The sequence below is a fragment of the Trichechus manatus genome, unplaced genomic scaffold (assembly GCF_000243295.1).
Source record: "Trichechus manatus latirostris isolate Lorelei unplaced genomic scaffold, TriManLat1.0 scaffold00048, whole genome shotgun sequence".
NCBI classification, from domain to species: Eukaryota; Metazoa; Chordata; class Mammalia; order Sirenia; family Trichechidae; genus Trichechus; species Trichechus manatus.
Window position 1 is genome coordinate 5316481 of NW_004443984.1, and position 26888 is coordinate 5343368.

Sequence of the window (26888 nt, forward strand, 5' to 3'; positions counted from 1 at the left end):
GAGGGGGTCATGGAATACTCTACATGGCTGCTCTTGTATAGTTGCATCCATCTTTTTCTTTGTTGTTATTATAAACAGCCACTTAGAGGAATGTTACTAATTCCCTTAGTTTTAATCCTTTAAGTAGGCTTGCTGAGTGAGCACAGTTTTAAGGCTTTTGGTCTATCACAAGGTTTTCGAGAGGTGGCCTAGAAAAGCACCCATTTCCCCACGGATCCTAACGTAGCTTAACCCGAGTTATAAAATTCTGGCAGCTTCCCTGCGATTTTTGAAACGCCTATAACGATTGGCCAGCAACTTTTCACAAGCTAAAGAAACAGAGGATACCATTGGCTAGAGTTACTCAGGCGGCGAACGGAAGGTGGACTCTAGAATGTTAGGCCCGTGGTTGCCATAGCGACGAGGAGACTGCACTGGGTCAGATTCAGCCCTCCCGGACCGGGCGAGGTAGGAGGTAGTTCCAGGTCGGGGACAGACCCCTGAGGTCGTGAGGAGGAGGACACGAGTCACCCCATAGACCAACTGGGGATAGGAAGCCCACTGAGGCTCCCCGCCAGTCAGCTGGGTGGGTACGGAATTCCGGTGCGAAGCTAAGTAGTTCCCTGAAGGCAGATAGAAGCCACCGTGGGAGGTGTGGAGAGTGTGGAGGCCCTGGAGGTGTGCCCTCAGTGTCCCGCCTGTAAAGTAGTGATAATGACCAGGGCGTGCCTTCTTCACAGAGTTCCTGTGAGGGGCGTGGGTATCTGACGCTTCTGCCTCTGGGAGTGCACAAACGTTTGGGGAGCCCGGGGGCTGCCAGTGGATGGACTGCAGATTCCAGGTCCACTCCCGAGACCTTGGGTGTTTCTCAGCAGATGCCTTCCCTGTTATGGGCCTCGTTTTACCCGTCTGTAAGATGAAAGGGTGAGATTAGAATCTACGGCTGGTCGCTAAGTTGCCTCCAGTTCTCTGACGCACTTTCTCAGCCTATGAAAAATATCAAATTGGTTATTTACATGAGAGTGCTTTGAGAAATGGAAATGCTCCCAAGATGCATGATAGCATTATTACTGAATGGACAAAACTGCATATAGTCAAGACTACTCATACAAATCCCATAAAATTGCACACAAAGTAAACTACTGTACCCCTTGCCGTCAAAGGGATTCTGACTCTTAGTGACTCTATAACGACAGAGTAGAACTGCCCCATAGGGTTTCCAAGGAGCACCTGGTGGATTCAAACTGCCAACCTTTTGGTTAGCAGCCGCACCTCTTAACCACTACAACACCAGGGTTTCCTGCACAGTAATATGTACCTATAAATGCCAGAAGAACGAACAAATCTGTCTTGGAAAAAGTACAGCCAGAATGCTCCTTAGAAGCAAGAACGATGAGACTTCGTCTCATACTTTGGATGTGTTATCAGGAGGAACCGGTCGCTGGAGAATGACATCATGCTTGGTAAAGTAGAGGGTCATCGAAAAAGAGGAAGACCCTCAAAGAGATGGATCGACACGTTGGCAGCAACAGTGGGCTCAAGCATAACAATTGTGAGGATGGTGCAGGACTGGGCAGTGTTTCGTTCTGTTGTATATAGGGTCTCTATAAGTCAGAACCAACTCAACGGCACCTAACAACAGCAGCCTAACAACAATTTAAAAAACCAACCTTACCCACTCCACCACCACCACGCGTTGCAATTGAGTGCTAAATGTTAAATTTTAGCATGTTAGAGGCCTTCAGCATTTGCTGTGTGTTGCCTTGGTTGTTATTATAGTGGTTAACAGTGAGCAGGAGTCAGCTGCTTGGTTGCAAAGCCTGATTCCACCACTTACTACCTGTGTGACCTTGGGCAAGACACTCAACCCTTCCTTCTATACTTTAGTTTCTCTTTTTTATCTGTAACATGGAGGATTATACCTCACTGGGTTGTTGTAAGGATCGAATGAAATATTCTTCACAAGGCATTTAAGGCTGTAAGGGCTCAATAAATAATAGCTATTATTTTAAGCTGTTAATACAATATCTCTGTACATATATTAAAACCTAACAATAAACACCTACTGCAGTCCAGGTAGCATTAACTAGTTTGTGTGGATCATCGTATTCAATCCTCACAACCTCACAACCACGCTGAGAGGAAAGAACTGTTATCATTTCCAGTTTATAGATGAGGAAATGGGCTCAAAAGGTGACTCATCCTAAATCAGAGCTTTTAAGTGGCAGAGCATGACCTTGAAACCAATACTGGATACTTATGACTACTGTACTGGCCACCACCTAGGAATTTCTTAAACATATGTTCTTGATTAGGAAGGTATATCTGCACTGCTCTTAGATTCCAGGACCATGATGTCCTATCAGAATAGTTGTACAATCAGGTGCACCAATGAGGTACACCTGGGCAGTGCTCCATCCACACCTGGGCTGCATTTGCTCTCAGCCTGCTTCACAGGCAAGACTGGAAAGCATTATTAACAGTGTTGTGATAGGATTATGGAAGCCTTGGTGTTGCAGTGGTTAAAGCGCTTGGATGCTAACCAAAAGGTCAGCGGTTTGAACCCAGCAGCTGCCCTCCACAAGAGAAAGATATAGAAGTCTGCTTCTGTAAAGATTTCAGCCTTGGAAACCCTATGGGGCAGTTCTACTCTGTCCTATAGGGTCATTATGTGTTGGAATTGACTTGATGGCAATGAATTTGGTTTTGGGATAGGATTATAAATTGCTTAAAAACTTTTGCAACTTCTTTTATTTTCCAAAACTTTGAAAACATGCATATATCACTATTATAATATGAAGCTTAAATTGTTTCACTAGACATCCATAATTCTAGCACACTAATGCGATTTTTTAATAACAGCTTTATTGAAGCTAGGGTACTAAATGGTTCTTACAAAGAGCAACACAGCACTGAAGGGTGGCAAGTAAACAATGGCTGTTTTTACAGAAACTGAAAGGCATTCTTATACTGTAGTTGTGATTGTGCTATAATCACTATTGATTTGTTTTGGTTGTTTGGAGTCTCTATTTCTTCAAGTGTGCTGCCAATCTATTAAATATTACATTTCAAGTATAGATTGTCAGTCAGAAAAGGTTTGGAATTACTTCTCTGAGGTAACAGAATAAAATGAGGAACAAATTACTGAGGGAGACAAGACCTACCAGAGAATAAATAAATAAGGCCCTTCATTTATTCACTCCTTTATTGATTTAAAAATGATTGCTTAGTGGGGGAAAAGTTGGCAAAATAAAGTTCAGCTCTGCCCATGAAGGATTAACTAATATGGAAATTAAATTGTGCTCCTGCTGTTAACAAGTAAAAATAGACAAATGTATGAAGCAACTGTTTTTAGGCATTTGACAATAGGCAGCATAAGTCTGCGATCTCCAAGAGAAGAAAAACAAAGTGAGTTCTACAATGGCCCCAGATTAGTGCTGAGGGCAGTTTCCAGATCACATTGCAGGGAGAGGGGAATCCAAACAAAGCCTAACTTTCTGAGTTATGGTGATAGAAATCAGAGTTCAAGAAGGCCACAGAGGCTAGAATTTACAGGCAGAACACCAGAGAGGAAGGAGCTGCACAGAAAGAGTTCAAAAATATGTAAAGTAATCCACTCAAATATTTGGCTGAGTACTGATCTGGCCATACATTAGAGGAAACTAAGACTGAGGAAAGAACCAATAGAAAGCAGTGGGCTGAAAATATCTGGGACTTACACAGAACTGGGAATACACCTTCTCCCACTTATCCACATGGTTAGTTTCCAAAGACCAGGGTGTTATGCAAAATTGGTGTTATGCGAAAATGGAGGATGATCACATCACAAAATGGAGGATTACTACATTACATAATTGCCAAATTACCTCATTACATAACTGCCAAACCATTGAGAATCATGGCTCAGTCAAGTTGACACATAACCTTAACCATCACAGCCATCATCACTCTCACCTCACCCCTCAACATTTGTTACTGCCAGACGTATGTCATTAATGCACAAAATAGTTGGATAGCAGATTTTTTTTTACTATTGTTGTAAATGTGAAATATCAGATAACAAGATAGTCGGTAAGTGAGGAGAAGGTGTATTTATTTTTCCCATCAACCAGAATGGAGAGATGCTGTACTAGATGGGGGTTGGGTAGAACCCACAAAGGGTCATGCCTTAGTAGTGAGGATAAATTAGTCCACAAAAGGGTCATGCCTTAGTAGTGAGGATAAATAAAAGCTATTCTGGACCTGCCATAATGAAGCTTAAAAGTTTGAAAGGATAAAATGTGTGCCAGAAAAAAAAAAAGCAACACTCTTTCTAGGAATGCATCAAAATCTACCACCCAACAATGTAAAATCACAATGTTCAGCATCTGGTAAAAATTTATCAGACATGAAAAGATTCAGAAAAATATGATCATATCCAGGAGGAAAACCAATCAATAGAAACGGTTCCAGAAATGACAAAGATGGTAGAATTAGTAGAAAAGGACCTTAAGAGAGCTAATAAAAATCTTATAAATATGCTCAAGGATGTAAAGTATAACATGAAAATGATGAGAATTGAAATGGAAGATATAAAAAGGACCCATATGTAACTTCTAGAAGTGAAAAAGAAAGTATCTGAAATGAACCCTACAATGAATGAAAATAACAGCAGATTAGACACTACAGAAGAAAAGATTAGTGAACTAGAAGATATGACAATATAGACTATTCAAATGAGCACAGAGAGAAAGAGAAAAAAAAAGAACCTCAGCAACCTGTGGGAAAATATCAAGTGATCTAACATACACATATCTGGAGCCCCAGGAAAGAAACAGGGAGAAGACAGGAAAAAAGTATTTGAAGAAATAATGGCCAAATCTTTTACAAATTTGATGAAAACTATAAACTCACAGGTTCAAGAAGTTCAATGAATCCCAAACAGAGAAATCTTAAAGAAAATAACACCAAGGCAGCATCATAATCAAATTGCTAAAAAACAGTGGTACACAGAAGTGCTTAAAAACAGCTAGATTAAAAAGACATATTACTTACAGTCGAAGCAAGATAAGAATTACCACAGACTTCTCATCTGAAACTATGCAAGTCAGAAAAGAATGAGTGATATCTTTAAAGTGCTGGGGAAGAAACCACACAAACACACAAAAATGTCAATCCAGAATTCTATCCCCAGTGAAAATAACTTTCACAAATGAAACAAATATAAAGACTATTTCAGACAAACAAAAACTTAGAGAATGTATTATCAGGAGACCTGCACTATAGGAAATGTTAAAGGAAGCTCTTCAGGTAGAAGGAATATGATACCAGACAGAAGATTGGCTTTACAGAAAGAATTGAAGAATAGAGCACATGCTTTGCATGTATAAGGTGCTGGCTTCGATCCTCTGCACCTCCACACTTGGAGCTCTGGTGGTGCAGTGGTTAAGAGCTCAGCTGCTAACCAAAAGGTCGGCAGTTTAAATCCACCAGCTGCTCCTTGGAAACCCTACGGGGCAGTTCTACTCTGTCCTATAGGGTTGCTATGAGTCGGAGTCAACTCAACGGCAATGGGTTTGGTTTTGGTTTTTAACATTTTTTTCCTATTTTAATCTCTTTCAAAGACGACTGACTATTTAAAAAAATAACAATATATTGTGAGATTTATAATATATGTAGAACTAAAATGCATACAAAAGCAAAAAAGATGGAAGGCAGGAAAGAAATATACTATTGTGAAGTTTTTACACTATATGTGAAGTGGTATATTATTTGACTGTGGTAAATTAAAAATGTGTGCTCTAAACCTTAATGTAACGCTGAAAATAAGATAAGTATAGCTTATAAATGGGTAATAATAAAATGGAGTCATAAGAAATACTTATTTAACCCAAAAGAAGACGGGAAAAGAGGAACAAAGACCAGATGGGGCAAGTTAAAAAATGGTAGATTTAAATGATGAATAGGTTTCAACAGAGCTTTTAGACTAAGATGGACAGGGAAGAAAAGCCTGGAGATCTACTTCTGAAAAATTAGTCAGTGAAAACCCTACGGATCACAATGATCTGAACCACAACTGATAATGGGGATACTGCAGGACCAGACAGCGCTTTGTTCTGTTGTACATGAGGTTGCCATGAGTCAGAGGCCAACTTGACAGCAGCTAACAATGACAATATCAATTACTTTATTAAAATGTAAAAAGTCTAAAGATGCCAATCCAAAGGCAGATACCATTAGAGCAGATAAAAAATGAAGACCCAAATGTTTGTTGTCTATAAGAAAGCTCCTTTAAATATAAGGGCTTGGTAGGTTAAAAGTAAAAGTATAGAAGAAGATACACTATGCTAATAGGAATCAAAATAAAACTGGAGTGACTATATTAATATCAGAAGAAGTAGACTTCAGAATAAGGAATATTGCCAGGATAAGGACGAGTATTTCATAATGATAGAGGGCTCAATTCATCAAGACGACATAAAAAAAAAATCCTGTATAGTCACTTAATAACAGTCCTTTAAGTCCCTGGGTGGCGCAAATGGTTAAGCACTCAACTACTAGCTGAAAGGTTGGTGGTTCGAACCCACCCAGAGGCACCTTAGAAGACAGGCCTGGCAGTCTGCTTCCAAAAGTTTATAGCTGTTGAAAACTCTGTGGAACAGTTCTACTCTCTATAGGTCACCAAGAGAGTTGAAATTGATTCAGTGAAAACTAACAAAAACAACAACATTCACACAATGGAGCACTGTACAGCAATGAGAATGTTTCATCTACAACCGTATCCAACAATAACAGTACTTCAGAATACTTAGAGCAAAAATTGACAAAACTGAAAAGAGAAATAGACAAATCCACAATTATTATAAAGAGATTTCAATAATTCTTTCTCAGTATTGATAGAATGAATAAACAGGAAATTAGTAAGGATATAAAACCTTATTAAAAAAATCTCCATTCAATAATAGCAGAAAACCTAGAAATCAATAACAAAAAGACATCTGAAAAAGAACCTCGACTGTTTGGAAATTAAACAGCAGATTTCCAAATAAACCATGTATCAAAAAGAAATTACAAGGGAAAATAAAAGATCTTCTTAAACTTAAAAGAATACAAAAACACAACATATCAAAGTGTATAGGATGCTACTTAAACAGTACTTACAGGAAAATTCATGTTAAATGCTTATATTATGATGAAAGGTCTAAATTAAATGATCTAAACTTCCACCTTAAAAAGCTAGGGAAAAAAAAAAAAAAGGAAATGATGCCCAAAGTAGGCAGAAAGAAGAGAATAATAATAGTAGGAGTCATTGAAATAGAAAACAGAAAAACAGTGAAGTTAATGAAACCACAAGTAGTTTTTTTTTAAGATTCATAAATTGGCAAACCAGTAACCAGACTTACCAACAACAATAAAAATATTAGATGCAAATTACCAATATCAGGAGTGAAGGAGGTATGTCACAACAGAACCTACAGATATTAAAGGGATAATAGAATATTATGAAAGATTTTATGCTAATAAATTTGATGACATAGATGAAATGGAAAATGTCTTTGAAAAACACAAACTACCAAAGCTCACTCAAGAAGAAATAGATAGTCCTCATAGCTCTGTATCTAATAAACAAATGGACTTTGTCATTAAAAATCTTCCTACAAAGAAAACTCCAGGCCCAGATGGCCTCACTTTTGAATTCTACCAAACATTGAAGGAAGAAATAATACCAATTCTACACAAACTCTCCCAGAAAATAAAAAAGAAATACTTTTCAGTTCATTTTATGAGGCCAGTATTACCCTCATACCAAAGCTGAAGACAACGTAAAAAAAAACCCAAAAAACTGCAGATCAATATCCCTCATGAGCATATATGCAAAAATTCAACAATATATGAAAATGTTAATACATCGTGAGCAAGTGGCATTCATTCCAGGAATGCTAAGTTGGTTTGGCATTTGAAAATCAATCAATGTAATTACCAATTAATATATTATTATTTCAGTATATTAGTAATATATTAGTATTACCATGTATCTGTAGAAAGAATAACTATATGATCATCTCCATAGATGCAGGAAAAGCATTTGATAAAATTCAACACCTATTCCTGATAAAAATTCTCAGGAAGTTAGGATGAGAAGAGAACTTCTTCAGCGTGATAAAGGGCTTCATAAAAAACCTTGGTTGACATCATAATTAATGATGAAAGACTTAATGCTTCCCATTCAAGTCAGTAAGAAGACAAAGAATATCCATAATCACCACTTTTATTCAATATTGTACTGGATGTCCTAGCCACTGCAATGTTGAAAAAAATAACAGGTATACAAATTGGAAAGGAAGAAATAAAACTCTTTTTGTTCACAGATAACATGTTTATATAGTAAAAATTCCTAATCTTAAAAAAAGAAAACTTCTAGAACTAATTAATGAGTTTAACAAGGTTGCAGGATACAAGATAAATATATACATATCGATTATATTTCTTTATACTAGCAACCAACCATTGGAAATCAAAATTTTTAGAAGTATCATTTTTATGACTTAAAAATATGAAATATTTGGGAATCAATTTATGAAAATATATGCAGTATCTATAGACTAGTAACTACAAAATATTGCTGAGAAATTAAAGAAGGTCTATATAAATGGAGAGATATACCATGTTACTGGATCCCAATACTCAACAAAGTTGTTAATTTTCCTCAAATTGCTTTATAGATTCAATGCAATCACAATCAAAATCCAAGGAGGCTTTTTAGTAGAAATTGCAATGCTAATTGTATAATTTATTGGAACTTCAAAGGACCTATTATAGTCAAAACAATTTTGAAAAAAAAAAAACAACAAAGTTGGAAGACTTAAAATACCTGATTTCAAAACTTACTATAAAGCAAGACTATTGCTACTAATATAAGGATATATGTGTGTGTGGGTGTGTCAAAAGAACAGAATAGAGAGTCGAGAAATAAATCCACATATATACAGTCAACAGAGTCCTGGTGGTGCAGTGGTTAAGAGCTCCACTGTTAATGAAAAAGGTCGACAGTTCGAATTCACCAACCGCCCCTTGGAAACGCTATGGGGCAGTTCTACTTTGTCCTATAGGGTCACGATCAGTCGGAATTGACTCTATGGCAACGGATTTGGTTTGATTTTTTTGGTTTTATATATAACAAAAAACCTGTTGCCGTTGAGTTGATTCCGACTCATCGCAACCCTATAGGACAGAGTAGAACTGCCCCATAGGGTTTCCAAGGGGCGGTTGGTGGATTCAAACTGCAGAGCTTTTAGTTAGCAGCCAAGCTTTTAACCACTGTGCCACCAGGGCTCCTTGGTATATGTGGTCAACAGATTTAGTAGAATTTGATGAATATGCCAAAAAAATTCAATGGAGAAATGGTATTCTTTTCAACAAATGATGCAGAACAATTGAATATCCAAATGCAATAAAATGAACCTGATTCTTATATCATATACAAAATTTAATTCAGAGTGGATTCTAGACCAAAATGTAAGAGCTAAAGCTATAAAAGCTCAAGAGGAAACCATAGGAGAAAATATATGTGACCTTGAGTTAGGTGAAGACGTCTTAGATAAGACAAAAAAAAAATCACAAACCATAAAAAAAATCATAAATTCAACCTCATCAAAATTAAAAACTTTTGCCTTTCAAAAAACATTGTTTTCAGCAATGTAATACCTGTTGACTAATGTCTGTGTTTTTATTAGAGCTGTAATATAGTTTAGCTGCATTATGGGTTAAGTAGAATTGATCTGAGCTGATCTGGGAATCTAAGGCCATTATTTCGATGGGCAAATGTGTTGGGATTCATACAACCAACATAAAACAATAGCGTGTAACATGACCTATCTTGTATGTGAGTTGAAAGTGTAAAAATAATAAAATAGAACAACACTAAATCAACAATGGAAGAAACTAATCCATTCAGCAGCAGCATGATAGATATAGGGACTTTGACCTCGAGCAAGTTTGAGCCTCAAAGGAGCCCTGGCTGTGCAGTGGCTAAGTGCTTGGCTGCTAACCAAAAGGTCAGCGGTTCGAACCCAGCAGCCACCCCGTGGGAGAAAGATGTGGCAATCAGCTTCCATGAAGATTTACAGCCTTGGAAACTCTATTTGACAGTTCTACTCTGTCTAATAGGGTCGCTATGAGTTGGAATTGACTCGACAGCAACGGGTTTTAAATTTGAGCCTCAGTTTTCTCATGTGTGAAATTAGGCTAATAATTCTTGTCTCAGGATTTATTTTGCAAATTAGATGACAAAATGTGTATGGAAATGTGTTAGAAACAATAAAGCAACAATATCAATGAAAGCTTAAAAACACACTATTGAGAAAATGAAAAGGCAAGCCTCAGACTAGGAGCAAATATTTGCAAAACATATATGTGATAAAGGGCTTGTATCCAGAATATAAAAAGAACTTTTATAACTCAATAATAAGATAAATAACCCAATTATTTTAAAAACGGGTAGAAGATTTGAACAGATAATTCACCAAAGGTAAACAAGTGGTAAATAAGTACACGAGAAGATGCAAATTAAAACGAGATACCACTTCGCAACCACTAGAATGTTTCACATTAATCAGATTGACCATATAAGTGTTGGTGAGAATGTTGAGCAACTGGAAAAACAATAAAACTACTGATACATGCAACAACCTGGAAGAATTTCAAAAGCATCCTGTTAAGTGAAAAAAGACACAAAAGACTACAGAGTATGTAATTCCACTTATATAACATTTTAGAAAAAACAAAACTATTGTGACAGAAAGCATAGCAGTTTTCAGGGGCTGGGTTTGGGAGGGGATTTACTGCAAAGGGACTGCAGAGAGACCTTTTTGAGGTGATGAGAATATTTATATCTTAATTTTGTTGGAAAGAGCCCTGGTGGCACAGTGCTTAAGCACTTGACTGCTAATCAAAAAGTTGGCAGTTCGAACCCACCAGCTGCTCTGTGGGAATAAGATGTGGCAGTCTGCTTCTGTAAAGATTATAGCCTTGGAAACCCTATGGGGCAGTTCTATTTTGTCTTATAGGGTCACTATGAATCAGAATAGATTCGACAGCAATGGGTTTGGTTGTGGTTTTAATTTTGGTGGTATTTAATACAACAGTAAGTATTTGTGAAAACTTATGATTGATGAATTTTATTGTATATAAGTTATGTCTCAATAAGGCTAAATGTGTAAATGAAAATTCAAGCCTTCGGTAGCTCTGTAAGCAACATCAATAACCCATTGTCACTGAGTTGATTCCGACTCATAGTGACCCTGGAGGACAGAGTAGAACTGCTCTATAGGGTTTCCAAGACTGTAAATCTTTATAGAAGCAGACTGCTACATATTTCTCCCACAGAGTGGCTAGTGGGTTTGAACCACCAACCTTTCAGTTAGCAGTCGAGTGATTTAACCACTGCACTACCAGGGCTCCTCAAGCAATATCAATAGTGAACACTTACTGAGTTCCTACTACTGGTAGCGCAACGTGCTTAGACTTGGAGACAAAGAGCTTGGTAAATCTCAGCCTCTCCCACAAGACTTCACAGCCTATTCTGCAGATAGGAGTAAAGTCAATCAAAAGAATTAACAATTATGTGAAATGATCTCAACAAATGCTATATTTTGCTGTTTCAGGTGGTTAGAAGAACATGTAGTAGAGCTTTTCAGCAAACAAATTGGAACATATCACTGAACTTTGCTAACATGGACGACCCTGCACAAGAAGACCAAAACCGTGGCAAATCCAGACATGCCAACAAAGTACAGAAAGGTCTAATGAATTTAATAACTTGTCTTTGGGGAGAGGAGAGAGCTCCTGACACATGTTCATTTTAGTTCGTAGGAGTAAATTTTGGGGGCATGTAGTAAGTCCTGGGTTACACCACAAGGCTATCCTTGAGGCATTTCAAATAGATTGATTTGGGGGTAAATCAGTTGTTTCCCATTGTTTCAAGTATGAATGATTGGGAAGAAACTATGGGAAGCAAAGATGAGGGGGGAAAAAAGAGGAAGCCTACTCAGCAAAAAAAAAAAAAAAGGCAGGCTTATATTATTACCATGTATCTGTAAGAATCTCAGTCCTGAAACAGATGTGTAAGAGATCTTACTTTACTTCCTAATAAATTTATTAGGTGGCGATGGTGGGAGTCTTTGGCAGGGTTGGGGGGTGTGCAAGGAAGGTCAGGTGTGCTCAGGTCATCAGCCATGCATTCACATAGCTTACCACTAAGACTTTCACTGCCCCAGCCCATGTGTTCCCTTTCGTTTTGTTGGTGTGCACTAGTTCTGGGCCATCCCTGGGGTACAGGAATCATCGCTAAGGCTGGAAATCTCATTCCAAGATTCTCACATACCCCCACTACTATTTCTTTCTGGGGTATTACTTCTGGAGTCCCTGGGTGGTGCAAATGGGAAGATTAGAGGTTCGAGTCCACCCAGAGTTTCCTCACAAGAAAGCCTGGCAGTCTACTTCTGAAAAACCAATCACTGAAAACCCTATGGAGCACAGCTCTCTAATGGGTTCGTCATGAGTCAGAATCAACTTGACAGCAGAGTCCCTCCTGCTCCCAAACCCAGAGACAGACCTCTGTTTCTTCCTCCTATCTTCTGATTTTATGCTCTTTTTCTTCAGTTATTTTTTATTGACAAATAAATTCTGAATATATGGTCAGAAAAAGTGCACAGATTGTAATTGTACAGCTTAATGAATATTCAGAAGAAAACACCACCCATGGAATCACTACTCAGACCAAGAAATAGAATGTTAACAGTATCCCAGAAGCCCTTGCCTTATTCCTTTCTCAAGCATTACCCCTCTTCTTTGCAAAGGTAAACACTACAGCTATCTTGACTTTTAATACCATTGATTAATTTAGTATATTTTTGACCATTGTATAAATTGGAATCATACAGTATGAACTCTTTTCTTCAACTTTTGTTTGAAAGATTCAACTTCATGTTTCATTTACTGGTAACTGTTCATTTTAATTGCTATAAAGTTTTTCTTTGTTTGAAAATACAATTTATTTATCCATTCTACTACTGATAACATTTTACTTGGATCCACTATCAACGCCCATGGAAGCAGCAGTCAAGAAGTCAAACGACGTATTGCATTGGGCAAATCACTTTGAGGACTAAGGTGGACCTGACCCAATGCCTCATATGCATTCAAAAACTGTACAATGGGTAAGGAAGACCAAAGAAGAATTGAGGCCTTTGAATTATGATGTTGGCGAAGAATATTGAATATACCGTGGACTGCCAGAAGACCAAACAAGTCTGTCCTGGAAGAAGTACAGCCAGAGTGCTCCTTGGAAGTGAGGATGGTGAGACTTCGTCTCAGATACTTTGGACATGTTATCAGGAGGGACCAGTCCCTGGAGAAGGACATCATGCTTGGTAAGGTAGAGGGTCAACGAAAAAGAGGAAGACCCTTAGTGAGATGGATTGACACAGTGGCTGCAACGTTGGGCTCTAATATAGCAATGATTGTGAGGATGGCACAGGACTGGGCAGTATTTTGTTCTGTTGTGCATAGGGTTGCTATGAGTCGGAATCCACTCGATGGCACCTAACAACAACTATTGAAGGACATTTGGGTTGTTGCCAGTCTTTGAATATTATGAATAAAGCTTCTATTAACTATTCCTGTACATTTTGGGGACATTTATATATGCATTTTTGGGTCTATACCTAGGAGTAAAATTGCTGGATTATAGGATACGTTTATGAACAGCTTTAGTTGATACTGCCAAACAGTTTTCCAAAGTGGTTGTGCCAATTTTACTTCCTAGAAGCAATGTCTGAGAATTCCAGTTGCTCCACATCCTTGCCAACATTTTTATTTCATAATGGTTTTAATTTGCATTGATCTGTGAGGTTCAGCTCCTTTTCATATGTTCACTGGCTATTTGGATATTCTCTTTGGAGATGCGATTGTTTAAGTATTTTGTCCATTTTTTTCTACTGCGTTGTCTGCCCTTTTCTTATTTATAGGAGTTCTTTAACTATTCTAGAAATGAATCATTTGTTGGCTATAGATAAAGTAAATATCTTCTCCCAGTCTGTGACTTCCTTTTTTCACTACCGTAATGGTGTGTTAATGAACAGAAGTTCTTAATTTTAATATAGCCTAGTTTATCAATCTTTCCTTTATGGTTTGTTTGTATGCCTGTCCTATTTGAGAAATCTTTGCCCACCTCAAGGTTATTTCTTCTAGAAACTTTATTAGTTAACCTTTCACATTTAGATCTACAATTCACTTGGGATTGCTTTTGTGTATGGTATGAGGTGGATGTCAAAGTCTGTTGTTTTCAGTATGCATAGTCAATTGATCAGCACCATTTACTGAAAAGGCTATTCTTTCTTTCCTACTTTACAGTGCTATCTTTGTCATAAATCAGGTGTCCATGTCCATGCAGGTCTGCTTGTTGATTCTTTATTCTATTCAAATACAATACTATTTTACTTATTGTTACTTTATAGTAAATTTTTTATCTAGTAATGTAAGTCCTTTAACTTTGTACTTATTAAAGTTTATCTTGGTGACTCTTGGCTCTTTGCATTTCCATATACTTTTAGAATCAGCTTATTAATGTCCTAAAAAAAAAAACCCAAAAAACCTACTATCATTTTTGATTTGGTTGCATTCATTCTAGAAATGAATTTAGGGACAACTTATATCTTTACAATATTGAGTTCTCCAATCCATGTATATCCTTTCATTTAAGGCTTTTAATTTTTTCTCAGTGAGTTTTGTAGTTTTTTTATGTAGAGGTCTTGCATAGCTTCATTATATTTATTCTAGGCATTTGATTTTTTTTATCCTATTATAAGTGGATAAATGGTAATATTGCTGATACATTGACTTCGATTCCAGTGATCTTGCTAAATTCAGTTATTACCTCTAATAGGTTATCTATAGATTCTTCTGAAATTTCTTCATATATAATCTTGTGATCTGGGAATAATGAGAGCTTTATTTCTTCCTTTCTATTCCATATATTTTTATTTATTTTTATTGACTTTTGTACTGACTAGGGACCTTCAGTACAATGTTGAATAGAAAGATAAGAGCAGTCATCCTAGTTTCCCTGTCTCAGGAGAAAGCTTTTAGTATTTCACTATTCAGTATTGTGTTTGCTGTGGGTGTTTGTTATGGATACCTTTTATCAGATTTTGGAAGTTTGCTTCTATTCCCAGTTTGCTAGTGGTTTTTTTTTTTTTTTAATCATAAAAAAATACTGGATTTTATGAAATACTTTTTCTCTTTGTTTAACAGACATGTCACCAAAAAAGATATTTGAATAACAAATACCAAACCCAAACCAAACCTATTGCTGTCAAGTCAATGCTGACTCGTAGCAACCCTGTAGCAAATAAAGCATATGGAAAGATGCTCAGCATCATTAGTCATTAGAGAAATGCAAATTAAAACCACAGTGACGTACCACTACACACCTAATGGGATGACTGAAATTAAAAAGATTGCCCATACCAAGTATTGAAGAGGGTGTGGAGCAACTAGAAATCTCATATACTGCCAGTGGGGAGGTAAAAAAGTACAACTTTGGAAAACAGTCAGGCAGCTTCTTAAAAAGTTAAACAAACAATCCAGCCATTTTGCTTCTAGGTATCTGTCCAAGAGAAACGAAGGCTTATGTCTATTCAAAGACTTGTACTCAAATGGTCATGGAAGCTTTGCTGTAATAGACAAAAACTGGCAACAGCTCAAATTTCTATCAGCAATGGATAAACAATTGTCATATATCTCTACAGTGGAATACTGTTGTCGTTGTTGTTGTTAGTTGCCGTCAAGTTGGTTCCAGTTCATAGCAACCCTAGGTACAACAGAACAAAACACTGCCCGGTCCTCTGCCATCTTCACAATTGTTATGCATAAGCCCATTGTTGCAGCCACTGTGTCAATCCATCTCGTTGAGGGTCTTCCTCTTTTTCGGTGACTCTCTACTTTACCAAGCATGATATCCTTCTCCAGGAACTGGTCCCACCTGATAACATATCCAGAGTATGTGAGATGTAGTCTCACTATTCTTGCTTCTAAGGAGTATTCTGGTCGTACTTCCTCCAAGACAGATTTGTTCGTTCTTTTGGCGGTCCATGGTATATTCAATATTCTTCTCCAACACCACAATTCAAAGACATCAATTCTTCTTTGGTCTTCCTTATTCATCTACCAGCTTTCATATGCATATGAGGCGATTGAAAACACCATGGCTTGGGTCAGGCGCACCTTAATCTTCAAAGTGACATCGTTGCTTTTCAACACTTTAAAGAAGTCTTTGGCAGCAGATTTGCCCAGTGCAATGCGTCTTTTGATTTCTTGCTTCTGTGGGTGTTGATTATGGATCCAAGTAAAATGAAATCCTTGACAACTTCAGTATTTTCTCCATTTATCATGATGTTGCTTATTGGCCTAGTTGTGAGGATTTTTGTTTTCTTTATGTTGAGGTGTAATCCATACTGAAGGTTGTAGTCTTTGATCTTCAGTGTTGATGAGTCTTCCTCCAATCCTGATGTAGTGTTCTTCATATAGTCCAGCTTCTTGTATTATTTGCTCAGCATACAGATTGAATAAGTATAGTGAAACGATACAACCCTGACACACACCTTCCCTGATTTTAAACCACACAGTATCCCCTTGCTCTGTTCAAACGGCTGCCTCTTGATCTATGTACACGTTCTTCATTAGCACAATTAAGTGTTCTGGAATTCCTATTCTTCACAGTGTTGTCCATAATTTGTTATGGAATACTACTCAGCGATAAAAAGCAATGAAGTATTGATACTCAAACAACATAGATGAATCTTAAAATAATTATTCTGAGTGAAAGAAGCCAGACAAAAAAGAGTACATATTCTATGATTTCATTCTGTGTCTACTGCGAAAATCATATGGTTTTTCTTTTTCAGTTTGTTAATATGGTGAATTATGTTGATCGATTTTTGAGTATTAAACTGTCTTTGCATTCCTGGGATAATATCACTTGTTCATGATATGTTATCTTTTTATATATTGTTGCTAAAATTTTTTAAAAGAATTTCTGCCCCAGTGTATAGGAAGACTACTGATTTATAGTTAGTGGTTTTTTTTTTTTTTTTTTTTTTGTAATAACTTTATCTGGTTTTGGTATCAAGGTATCCCTGGCGTCACAGAATGAGTAGAAAAAGGTTTTTTCCTCTTCAGTTTTCTGGAAGAGGTTGTGTAAAATTGTTAGGTGGAGTGTTCTATAAATGTTAATTAGTTCAAGTTAGGTGATAGTGTTATTCATATCTTGTACATCCCTACTGATCATCTGTTTACTTGTTATTTAAATTGAGAGAGGGCTGTGAAATCTGACTATAATATTGGAAATTTCTATTTCTTCTTGCAGTTCTATCAGTTTTTGTTTTATGTTTTTTGAATCTCTGTTATTGGATATATCCACATTTAGGATTATTGTGTTATTTTGAGGAATTGATCCTTTTATCATTATGAAATGACCTCCTTTATTACAGGTAATATTTTTTTTGCTCTGAAATCTACTTTGTCTGTTATTAGTATCTAGCTTTCCTTTGATTAGGGAGCCCTGGTGGAGTTGTGGCTAAGTGTTCAGCTGCTAACGAAAGGTCGGTGGTTCGAACCCACCAGCTGCTCCGCTGGAGAAAGATTTGGCAATCTGCTTCTGTAAAGATTTACAGCCTTGGAAGTCCTATGGGACAGTTCTACTCTGTCTTGTAGCGTCACTATGAGTTGAAATTGACTCAACAGCAAGTTTAGTTTTTCCTTGATTGTTGCTGTTGTTGTTGTTAGGTGCTGTTGAGTCGATTCCAACTCTTAGCCGCTGTATGTATAACAGAACGAAATGCTGCCTGGGCTTACAATTGTTGTTATGCTTGAGCCCATTGTTGCATGAGTGTGTCACTCTGTCTTGTTGAGGGTCTTCCTCTTTTTCTCTGATCCTCTACTTTACCAAGCATGATGCCCTTCTCCAGGGAATGGTCCCTCCTGATAACATGTCCAAAGTGCATGAGACAAGAGTTTCGCCATCCTTGCTTTTAAGGAGTATTCTGGCTGTACTTCTTCCAAGACAGATTTATTTGTTCTTCTGGGAGTCCATGGCATATTCAGTATTCTTTGCCAACACCATAATTTAAAGGCATCAATTCTTCTTTGGTCTTCCTTATTCACTGTCTAGCTTTCACATGCATATGAGGCAATTGAAAATACCATGGCGTCTTAGTCATCTAGTGCTGCTATAACAGAAATACCAGAAGTGGATAGCTTCAACCAGCAGAAATTTTATTTTCTCACAGTCTTGTTGTTGTTGTTAGGTGCCATCAAGTCAGTTCTGATTCATAACGACACTGTGTAAAATAGAACAAAACACTGCCTGGTCCTGCGCCATGCTCACAATAATTGTTATGCTTGAGCCCATTGTTACAGCCACCGTACAATCCATCTCGTTGAGGGTCTTCCTCTTTTTCACTGACCCTCCACTTTACCAAGCATGATTTCCTTCTCCAGGGACTAATCCCTCCTAATAACACGTCCAAAGTCTAGTAGGCTAGAAGTCCAAATTCAGGGCATCAGCTCCAGGGGAAGGCTTTCTCTCTGTGTTGATTCTCGAGGAAGGTCCTTGTCATCAATCTTCCTCTGGACTAGGAGCTTCTCAGTCTCAGGGACCCTGGGTCCAAAGGACGTGCTCTGTTCCCAGTGCTGCTTTCTTGGTGGTATGAGGTCCCCCTGTCTCTCTGTTTGCTTCTCTCTTTTAAATCTCAAAGGAGATTAATCTAAGACTCAACCTAATCTTGTAGATTGAGTCCTGCCTCATTAACATAACTGCCGCTAATCCCACCTCGTTAACATCATAGAGATTGGATTTACAACACATAAGAAAATCACATCAGCTGACAAAACGGTGGTCAGTGACACAATACTGGGAATCATGGCCTAGCCAAGTTGACAGATATTTTTGGGGGGGCACAATTCAATCCATGACACATGGCTTGGGTCAGGCGCACCTTAGTCCTCAAAGTGACATCTTTGCTTTTCAGCACTTTAAAGAGATCTTTTGCAACAGGTTTGCCCAGTGCAATATGTCATTTGATTTTTTGACTGCTGCTTCCATGGGCATTGATTGTGGATACAAGTAAAATGAAATCCTTGACAACTTCAGCCTTTTCTCCATTTATCATGATGTTGCTTATTGGTCCAGGTGTGAGGATTTTTGTCTTCTTTATGTTGAGGTGTAATCCATACTGAAGGCTGTAGTCTTTGATCTTCATCAATACGTGCTTCAAGTCGCTTGGCTTTCAGAAAGCAAGGTTGTGTCATTTGCACATTGCAGGTTGTTAATGAGTCTTCCTCCGGTTGTGTTGCCGCATTTTTCTTCATAACAGTCCAGCCTCTCGGATTATTTGCTCAGCATACAGGTTGAATAAGTATGGTGAAAGGATACAACCCTGACAGACACCTTTCCTGATTTTAAACCATGCAGTATCCCCTTGTTCTGTTCAAATGACTGCCTCTTGGTCTATGTACAGGTTCCTCATGAGCACAATTAAGTGTTCTGGAATTCCCATTCTTTACAATGTTATCCATAATTGTCATGATCCACTAAGTTGCATGTCTGCGTAGTCAATAAAACAAGTAAACATCTTTCTGGTATTCTCTGCTTTCATCAACATCCATCTGACATCAGCAGTGATATCCCTCGTTCCATGTCCTCTTCTGAATCCAGCTTGAACTTCTGGCAGTTCCCTGTTGATGTACTGCTGCAGCTGCTTTTCAATGATCTTCAGCAAAATTTTACTTGTGTCTGATATCAGTGATACTGTTTTATAATTTCTGCATTCTGTTTGACCACCTTTCTTTGGAATAGGCACAAATATGGATCTCTTCCAGTCAGTTGGCCAGGAAGCTGTCTTCCAAATTTCTTGACATAAATGAGTGAGCACCTCCAGCGCTGCATCCATTTGTTGAAACATCTTAGTTGGTATTCCATCAATTCCTGGAGTCTTGTTCTCACCAATGCCTTCAGTGCAGCTTGGACTTCTTCCTTCAGTACCATTGGTTCTTGATCATATGTTACCTCCTGAAATGGTTAGATGTCAACCAGTTCTTTTTGGTACAATGACTCTGTGTACTCCTTCCATCTTCTTTTGATGCTTCCTCCATCGTTCAATATTTTCCCTGTAGAATCCTTCAATATTGCAACTTGAGGCTTGAATCTTTTCGTCAGTTCTTTCAGCTTGAGAAATGCTGAGCATGTTTTTTCCCTTTTGGTTTTCTAACTCCAGGTCTTTGCACACTTCATTATAATACTTTTTCTTTTCTAGTTGCCTTTTGAAATTTTCTGTTCAGCTGTTTTACTTAATCATTTGTTCCATTTGCTTTAGTTACTCTATGTTCAAGAGCAAATTTCAGTCTGTTCTGACATCCATTTTGGTCTTTTCTTTCCTGTCTTTTTGTGACCTTTTGCTTTCTGCATGTATTATGTCCTCGATGCCATCCCACAGTTCGTCTGGTCTTTGGTCATTAGTGTTTGATGCATCATATCTATTCTTGAGATGGTTTCCAAATTTAGGTGGGGTATACTTAAGGTCATACTTTATAGTAGTGGTCAGCAAACTTTAGCCCTTGAACCAAATCTTACCCACTGCCTGGTTTTGTAAATAAAGTTTTATTGGAACATAGCCTCATTTGTTTATGTATTGTCTATGTCTGCTTTCATTCTATAATGTAAGAGTTGAGTAGTTACAACAGAGATTGTATAGTCTGCATAGCCTAAAATGTTTACTATCTGACCCTCTACAGAAAAGGCTTTCTGACTCCTACTTTAGAGTTTATACTATACATCTTTAACTTCTCACAGTCTACCGTCAAGTGATATTATACTGCTTCATTTATATTAGAAGGACCTTGTTGTTGTCATCATTAGCTGCTGTCCAGTCAGCCCTTGACTCATGGTGACCCCATGTATTACAGAGCAGAACTGCTTCGTAGGGTTTTCTCGGCTGTAGTCTTTACAAAAGCAGGCCTGTCTTCCCTTGGGCCACTGGGTGTGTTCAAACTGCCTACGTTTAAGCGAGCAGCTGATTGCAAACTGCTTGCACCACCGAGGCTCTTTTAGAAGGAATTTTCGGCAGTTTATTTTTATCTTTCCCCTCCTGGCCTTTTGATATTAGTGTCTAATATTTTACTTCTACATATATTATAGGCCCACAATACATTGTTATTATTTTTGCCTTAAATAGTAAATTATCTTTAAAATAATTATAAATTTATATTTAAATTTATCAACTTATAGTCATAATTATATGCTTATCCACACAGTATTTTTATATGCTTCCTTCTTTTATGTAGATCCATCCATATTTGCAACTAGTATAATTTTTCTCCTGCCTGAAAGATTTCCTTTCACAATTCTTGTAGGTTCTATTTGTTGGTATTGAGTTCTTTCAGGTTTTGTATGTCTTAAAAAGTCTTTATTTTTGAAAGGTATTTTTACTGGGTGCAGAATTCTAGGGTCACGGTGGTTGTTGTTGTTGCTTTCATTATGGTAAAGATGTTGCTGTATTGTCTTCTGGCTTATATTGTTTCCAGTGAAAAGTCTGCTGTCATTTTTCTATTTGCCACTTTGTATGTAATGTGCCTTTTTTTCTTTACCTAATTAAAAAAAATTCTAATCACTTTTAAAAAGCAATTTAATTATGATGTGCCTTGGTGTAGTTTTCTCCATGTTTCTCATGCTTGAGGTTCATTGACCTTGTTGGATCTGGCAGTCTATAGTTTTTATCAAATTTGTAAAATTTTCAGTCAATTTTTTTGAAATATTTTTTTCTGTTCCTCCTCTCCCCACTCTTCTTTGTTGGGAAGTCCAATTACATGTATGTTAGGCTGCTTGAAGTTTTCCCACAGCTCACTGATATTCTGTATTATAGTCCTTTTACTCTCTGTGCTTTATTTTGCATACTTTCTGTTGCTATGACTTCCAATTCACTAGTCTTTTTTCCTACAGTGTTTAATCTGCTGTTAACTCCATCTAGGGTATTTTCAGTCTCAGACATCCTAGTTTCATCTCTAGAGGTTTTATGTGGCTCTTTTTTATATCTTCCATGTCTGTCCTTAAAATGTTTAATTTTTTCTATAGTTTCATGAACATATGGAATACAGTTATATTAGCTATTAATATAATTAATATTAATAATAATTCTATCATTATGTCATTTCTGAGTCTATTTTGATTATTTTCGCCTCACTGTGAATTGTATTTTCTTCCTTTTTGCATGCCTATTAATTTTTATTGGCTACCAGATATTTTGAATTTTACCTTGTTGGGTGCTGTATATTTTTGCATTCCTATCCATATCCTTGTGTTTTACTCTAGGAGACAGTTAAATTACCTGGAAACAGTTTGATCCTTTTGCTTCTTGGTTTTTAAGCTTTGTTAGGTGGGACCAGAGTAGTAGTTAGCCTAGAGGTAATTTTGCCATATTACTGAGGCAAAAATATTTTGTGTGCTCTGCCTGATGTTTCATTCTGTTATACATAGGGTTGCTATGAGCTGGAACCGACTCGACAGCACCTAACAACAACAACCTGATGTTCCATAAGTTATTAAATTTTTCCACCCTGACTTGTGGGAATAGGACATATTTCTGGCCCTGTGTGAGCCTCAGGTATTGTTCACTCTAATCCTTTCAGGTGGTTCTTTCCTCAGCCTTGGGTAGTTTTCTCAAATGCATACACTGATCGTTACTCAGGTAACTGGTTGAGGGGAACCCTGTGCAGATCTCCAGAGCTCTTTTTCTGTGTAGACCTCTCTCCTCTGGTAATCTGCTCTGTGAACTCTAGCCTCCCAGCCTTTCTGGACTCCCCGATCCATTTCGTCAACTCAAGGAGACTACCAGAATTTGTCTGGATTCCCCCTTCCTGTTCTTTAGCCTAGAACCTTTCTCAAGGCAGTAAGCCGGGGCAATTTTACTGCTAACTTCATTGGTTTCCCATATCTCAGGGATCCCACTCTTTTGTTGACTGATGTCCCATATCTTGAAAACCATTGTTTCATATATTTTGTTCATCTTTTTGGAGCCCTGGTGGTGCAGTGGTTAAATCACTCAGCTGCTAACCAAAAAGTCGATGATTCAAACCCACCAGCTGCTCCATGGGAGAAAGATGTGGCAGTATGCTTCCATAAAGATTTACAGCCTTGGAAGCCCTAGGGGGCAGTTCTACTTCATCTTATAGGGTTGCTGTGAGTTAGAATCGATGTAATGGCAGTGGGTTTGGTTTTTGGTTTGGGTTCATCTTTTAAGTTTTTTTCAGGTAGGAGGGTGAATCTAGTCCCTGTTATTCCATCTGGGCTGAAAGTGGAAGTCCAACTATCCAGAGTTTTTTTTAATAAATTCTGTTTTTCTGGTTGTTCTCATCAAAAGGATTGTTCTGATACATAGCCAAAGTGTATGATCTCTTTTTCAGTCCAGGAGAAACCTTCCCTTCCCCCAGGGGAATGTCCTTCCTTTTACCTTCTTTGTAACCCTCTTCTTTTCTGCCTCCTTTACAAACTCTCTCAGTTGTTCTATTGACTTAGGCTTTTAGAAATAAAAGCTGGGAAGCTTTGCAGCTACTTTGGCTTTCTGCTTTGCTAGATACCTCCCCTAAAGCAAAAAATATATAGCCAGCCACCTACCTAAATGGTGTGTGTGTGAAGGTGAGGAAAAAGATAAATATACCATATATTGATATCTCCAAGTGTTTTCAAACTGAACATGTTTAGCTGATTTTACTTGCTACATCTTCAACTCAGGCAAATCAGGCTAGATTGTCCTTCTTCCTATAATTTCATTCATTCATTTATTGAGTACTTACTATGAACTAGGCTCATGGAGAAGAAGCACAGTTTAGAGCTTAAGAACTTTACTCATTAGACAAATTGGGTTCAAACCCCAGCTGTACCAGTTACTAGCTGTGTGATTTGGATGAGAAATTTAATCCCTCTCAGCCTCAGTTTCGTCATCTGTAAGGCTGGTTCATAATAGTATCCCCCCAGCCTGAAAGGCCCTGTTGGCATTAGGCTTCCCTCTGTGAAAAGCAGTTTTGATTTTTTAAAAATTTGGAGACTAAGAAATGGGCCTTAAAGATAGTTTCCATGCAACAAGCTTATCTTCTTCCTTTCACTTTGCTGTTGTTTTTCCAATGTATGCACACATTTTCTCTCTCAGAATTAGGACTCTCATCTCAAGATAACTTGGCTTACTCTTGTAGTCATCCACAGAGCCTGGATGGACCCCCACCCAAGATTTGTTTTGAGGCTGATGATGCCACATATACCCCACGAGGACATAAAAGGGTTTATTACTTACATAATGAGGCTTTCTGGGGAAAGTAGGACCAGGCTTCCCTGGTCCAAAAATGACCTGAGAGTGTGGGAAAAGGAGGCTGGCTTGGGGTTTTGATTGTGGTGAAGGCAGAGGCTTACATGGTTTGATCTTCCAACTGGCACCAAAGGAGGGAGAATACGGGCTTTCTCATCAGCTTGCTCAGATTTGGAGCAGAAGGCGAAGAGGGAGGGATGAAGCTTAAAAGCTGTCAGCAGTCAAACATCAAAAAATGGAGTCAGACTCTATTATACTCACAGTTTAAAGTATGTAATCAGCCTGCTATGCAGATAGATGCTGCCTATGGAGTCTTAGTAATCCTGGACAGTCTTCCACATGTGGAGCGAGCAGGAGGAGGGTCCTGGGAGGTGAATTTACACATCATTTGTACATTTAATACATCACAACCCAGACATGTAAAAATTTGAACTTGATTTTCTATAAATGATCCCCTCTTGCTTTTTAAACCCATATATGCTCAAAGCAGAAATGTAAACTTATACTTGTTAAAAAAAAAGCCTTGAAAAGTGAGAGCAAGCCCCACCGTAGGATTTCCCTAACCTCGCTATGTCTTTATGGCACTCTGCTGATGTCTGATCTGGGCCGAGGGGGGATGAGGACTCTTGCTGTGTGCCCCTGTCCCTCTCCTCTCCCAGGCTGCTCCCTTGAGTCCTAGAATGGTTTTCCATGTGCCCTTTCTGTCTGGCAAGAACATCTCCCTTATCATATCCTTCCTCTTTTCTGGTACAATGCACTTTAGTCATATGACGAAGTCTCATGTTAGTTTAAAAGCTAGAGGAGAGGGGAACCCAATAAATTAACAAGGTAGGGGAAAAAAATAAAGTAAGGAATACTTAAAAAAAAATTCTGGTTTCATATTTACCTCCTGTCAAAAGGCAAGTTTCTGTTTTATTGTATTTAAAATGAAACTTTAATATACAGCTGTGTTTTCTGCATGTCCGAATGCATTGTTTTATGCTGATTTTTATTTTATTTTTGTTCTTTATAGGTTTTACTGCTGCGTATCCAACACAATCCTCCATTCCTTTTAGGTTTCAGACTTTGGAAGTTCCAAGTTCAGAAAGAAAAGGATTTAATAGTCAAGCCAAGCGATTTTATTATAAACAGGTAATGATATTGTCTTAGAGATTCTTTTAGTCTGAATTTGAGCCTCATCATATTTGGCCTCATAGGACTGGCTCGTTAGTCTGGCTGGTGCATTTGTCTTTGTGAACAGTAGAGGGCAGTGTTACCTAAGGAGCCACGGCACCCTTTCCAATGTGCGCTGACTGTAAGAATGAGCTTGAAAATACTAAATCCATGTCTGGACTAAAACAGCCACAACTGGACTTACCATAGTGCCACACTGAACCAATAAAAATTTAATAAAAAATGCATTTTAAAAATTATGATAAAAACGAACAATTCAAAGATTGTAAAATTCACCAGCCTTACTCCCTAAAATAACAACTTTTTTCAAATAAACCAGAGTCTATTAAGTTTAGGATTGCCTTTGAGATGAGGCTCTTTTTTTAAACTTCCTTTAACAATTTGTTATTACTATTCCTGTATTCTGTCCATCTCCACCTGTCCCCTAAATCTCTGTGTCTCTTTTCTTCTCTGATCTGGAAAGTTCCACTAAGCTTCTGACAGCCCTTACTTAACCTTTGGGATTTCACAGGTCTAGGCCCCTGGAGTATGACCTTCTCCCCTCTCACCAGCAGGGGGCTGATGCAACTCGCAGAAGTCCTTAATGTCTTCTTTAAAATTTTCATTCCTTTACTCATTAAGCCAAGACCTTTAGAATAAACATTCTTTTGGAGGAGTCAGCATCTCAATAACCTTCTGCTGTATTCTAAAAATGTGGTTTTTTATCTTACCGCCTTGCCAAAATGGCGGAGATGGAATGAAGAAGTCTGGGTTCTGAATGCAGGTGAGTCATGAAGGCAAGCAGCCCCTTTGCCCCTCAGCCCGTTTCCTCCTTTGTAAATGAGAAATGAGAATGGTGAACCAGAGAATATCTAAGTTCCTTCCACTTCGGATATTTTAGGATTCTAAGAAAGTAAATAATAAGTATATATATGTGTGTATGTATACATTTTTTAATTTCTTGTAGGTTTTTCCTCAACGACTATAAATGAGATATTTGCTCAGGAGTTTTCTCTCTTCTCTCTCTAGTCTCTCTGGCTATGTCTTAACTGTCTTTTTGTCTGTCTCCCTCTCTCTCTCTCTCTCTCTCTCTGTCTCTTTTCTGACTGGTTTCCCATTTGTTGATTTAATGATAATATATTCCATCTCCAGGATACTTGCAGCCCAAACCAAAGAAAAAAAAAAAAACTCTCTGCCAAAGAGTTGATTCCCACTCATAGTGACCCTGTGGGACAGAGTAGAACTGCCCCACAGGGTTTCCAAGGCTGACCCCTACTGAGTGCTTTAACCACTGCGCCACCAGGGCTCATACTTGCAGCCCAGCTTCCAATAAAAATAATAGCTGCCACCATTTACTGGCCCCTATTA

General features: G+C 37.9%; 1 protein-coding gene across 1 annotated transcript in view; it reads left to right on the forward strand.

Moving 5' to 3' along the window:
- Positions 1 to 234: 234 nt before the first annotated feature.
- Positions 235 to 26888, forward strand: part of STPG1 (sperm tail PG-rich repeat containing 1) — a 64142-nt gene continuing 37488 nt past the window's right edge. The window contains exons 1-3 of the mRNA XM_023732010.1: positions 235 to 447; positions 11622 to 11757; positions 25381 to 25499. Coding sequence (XP_023587778.1) covers positions 11691 to 11757; positions 25381 to 25499 — 186 coding nt within the window. The 5' untranslated portion in view covers positions 235 to 447; positions 11622 to 11690. The remainder of the gene's footprint in view (positions 448 to 11621; positions 11758 to 25380; positions 25500 to 26888) is intronic.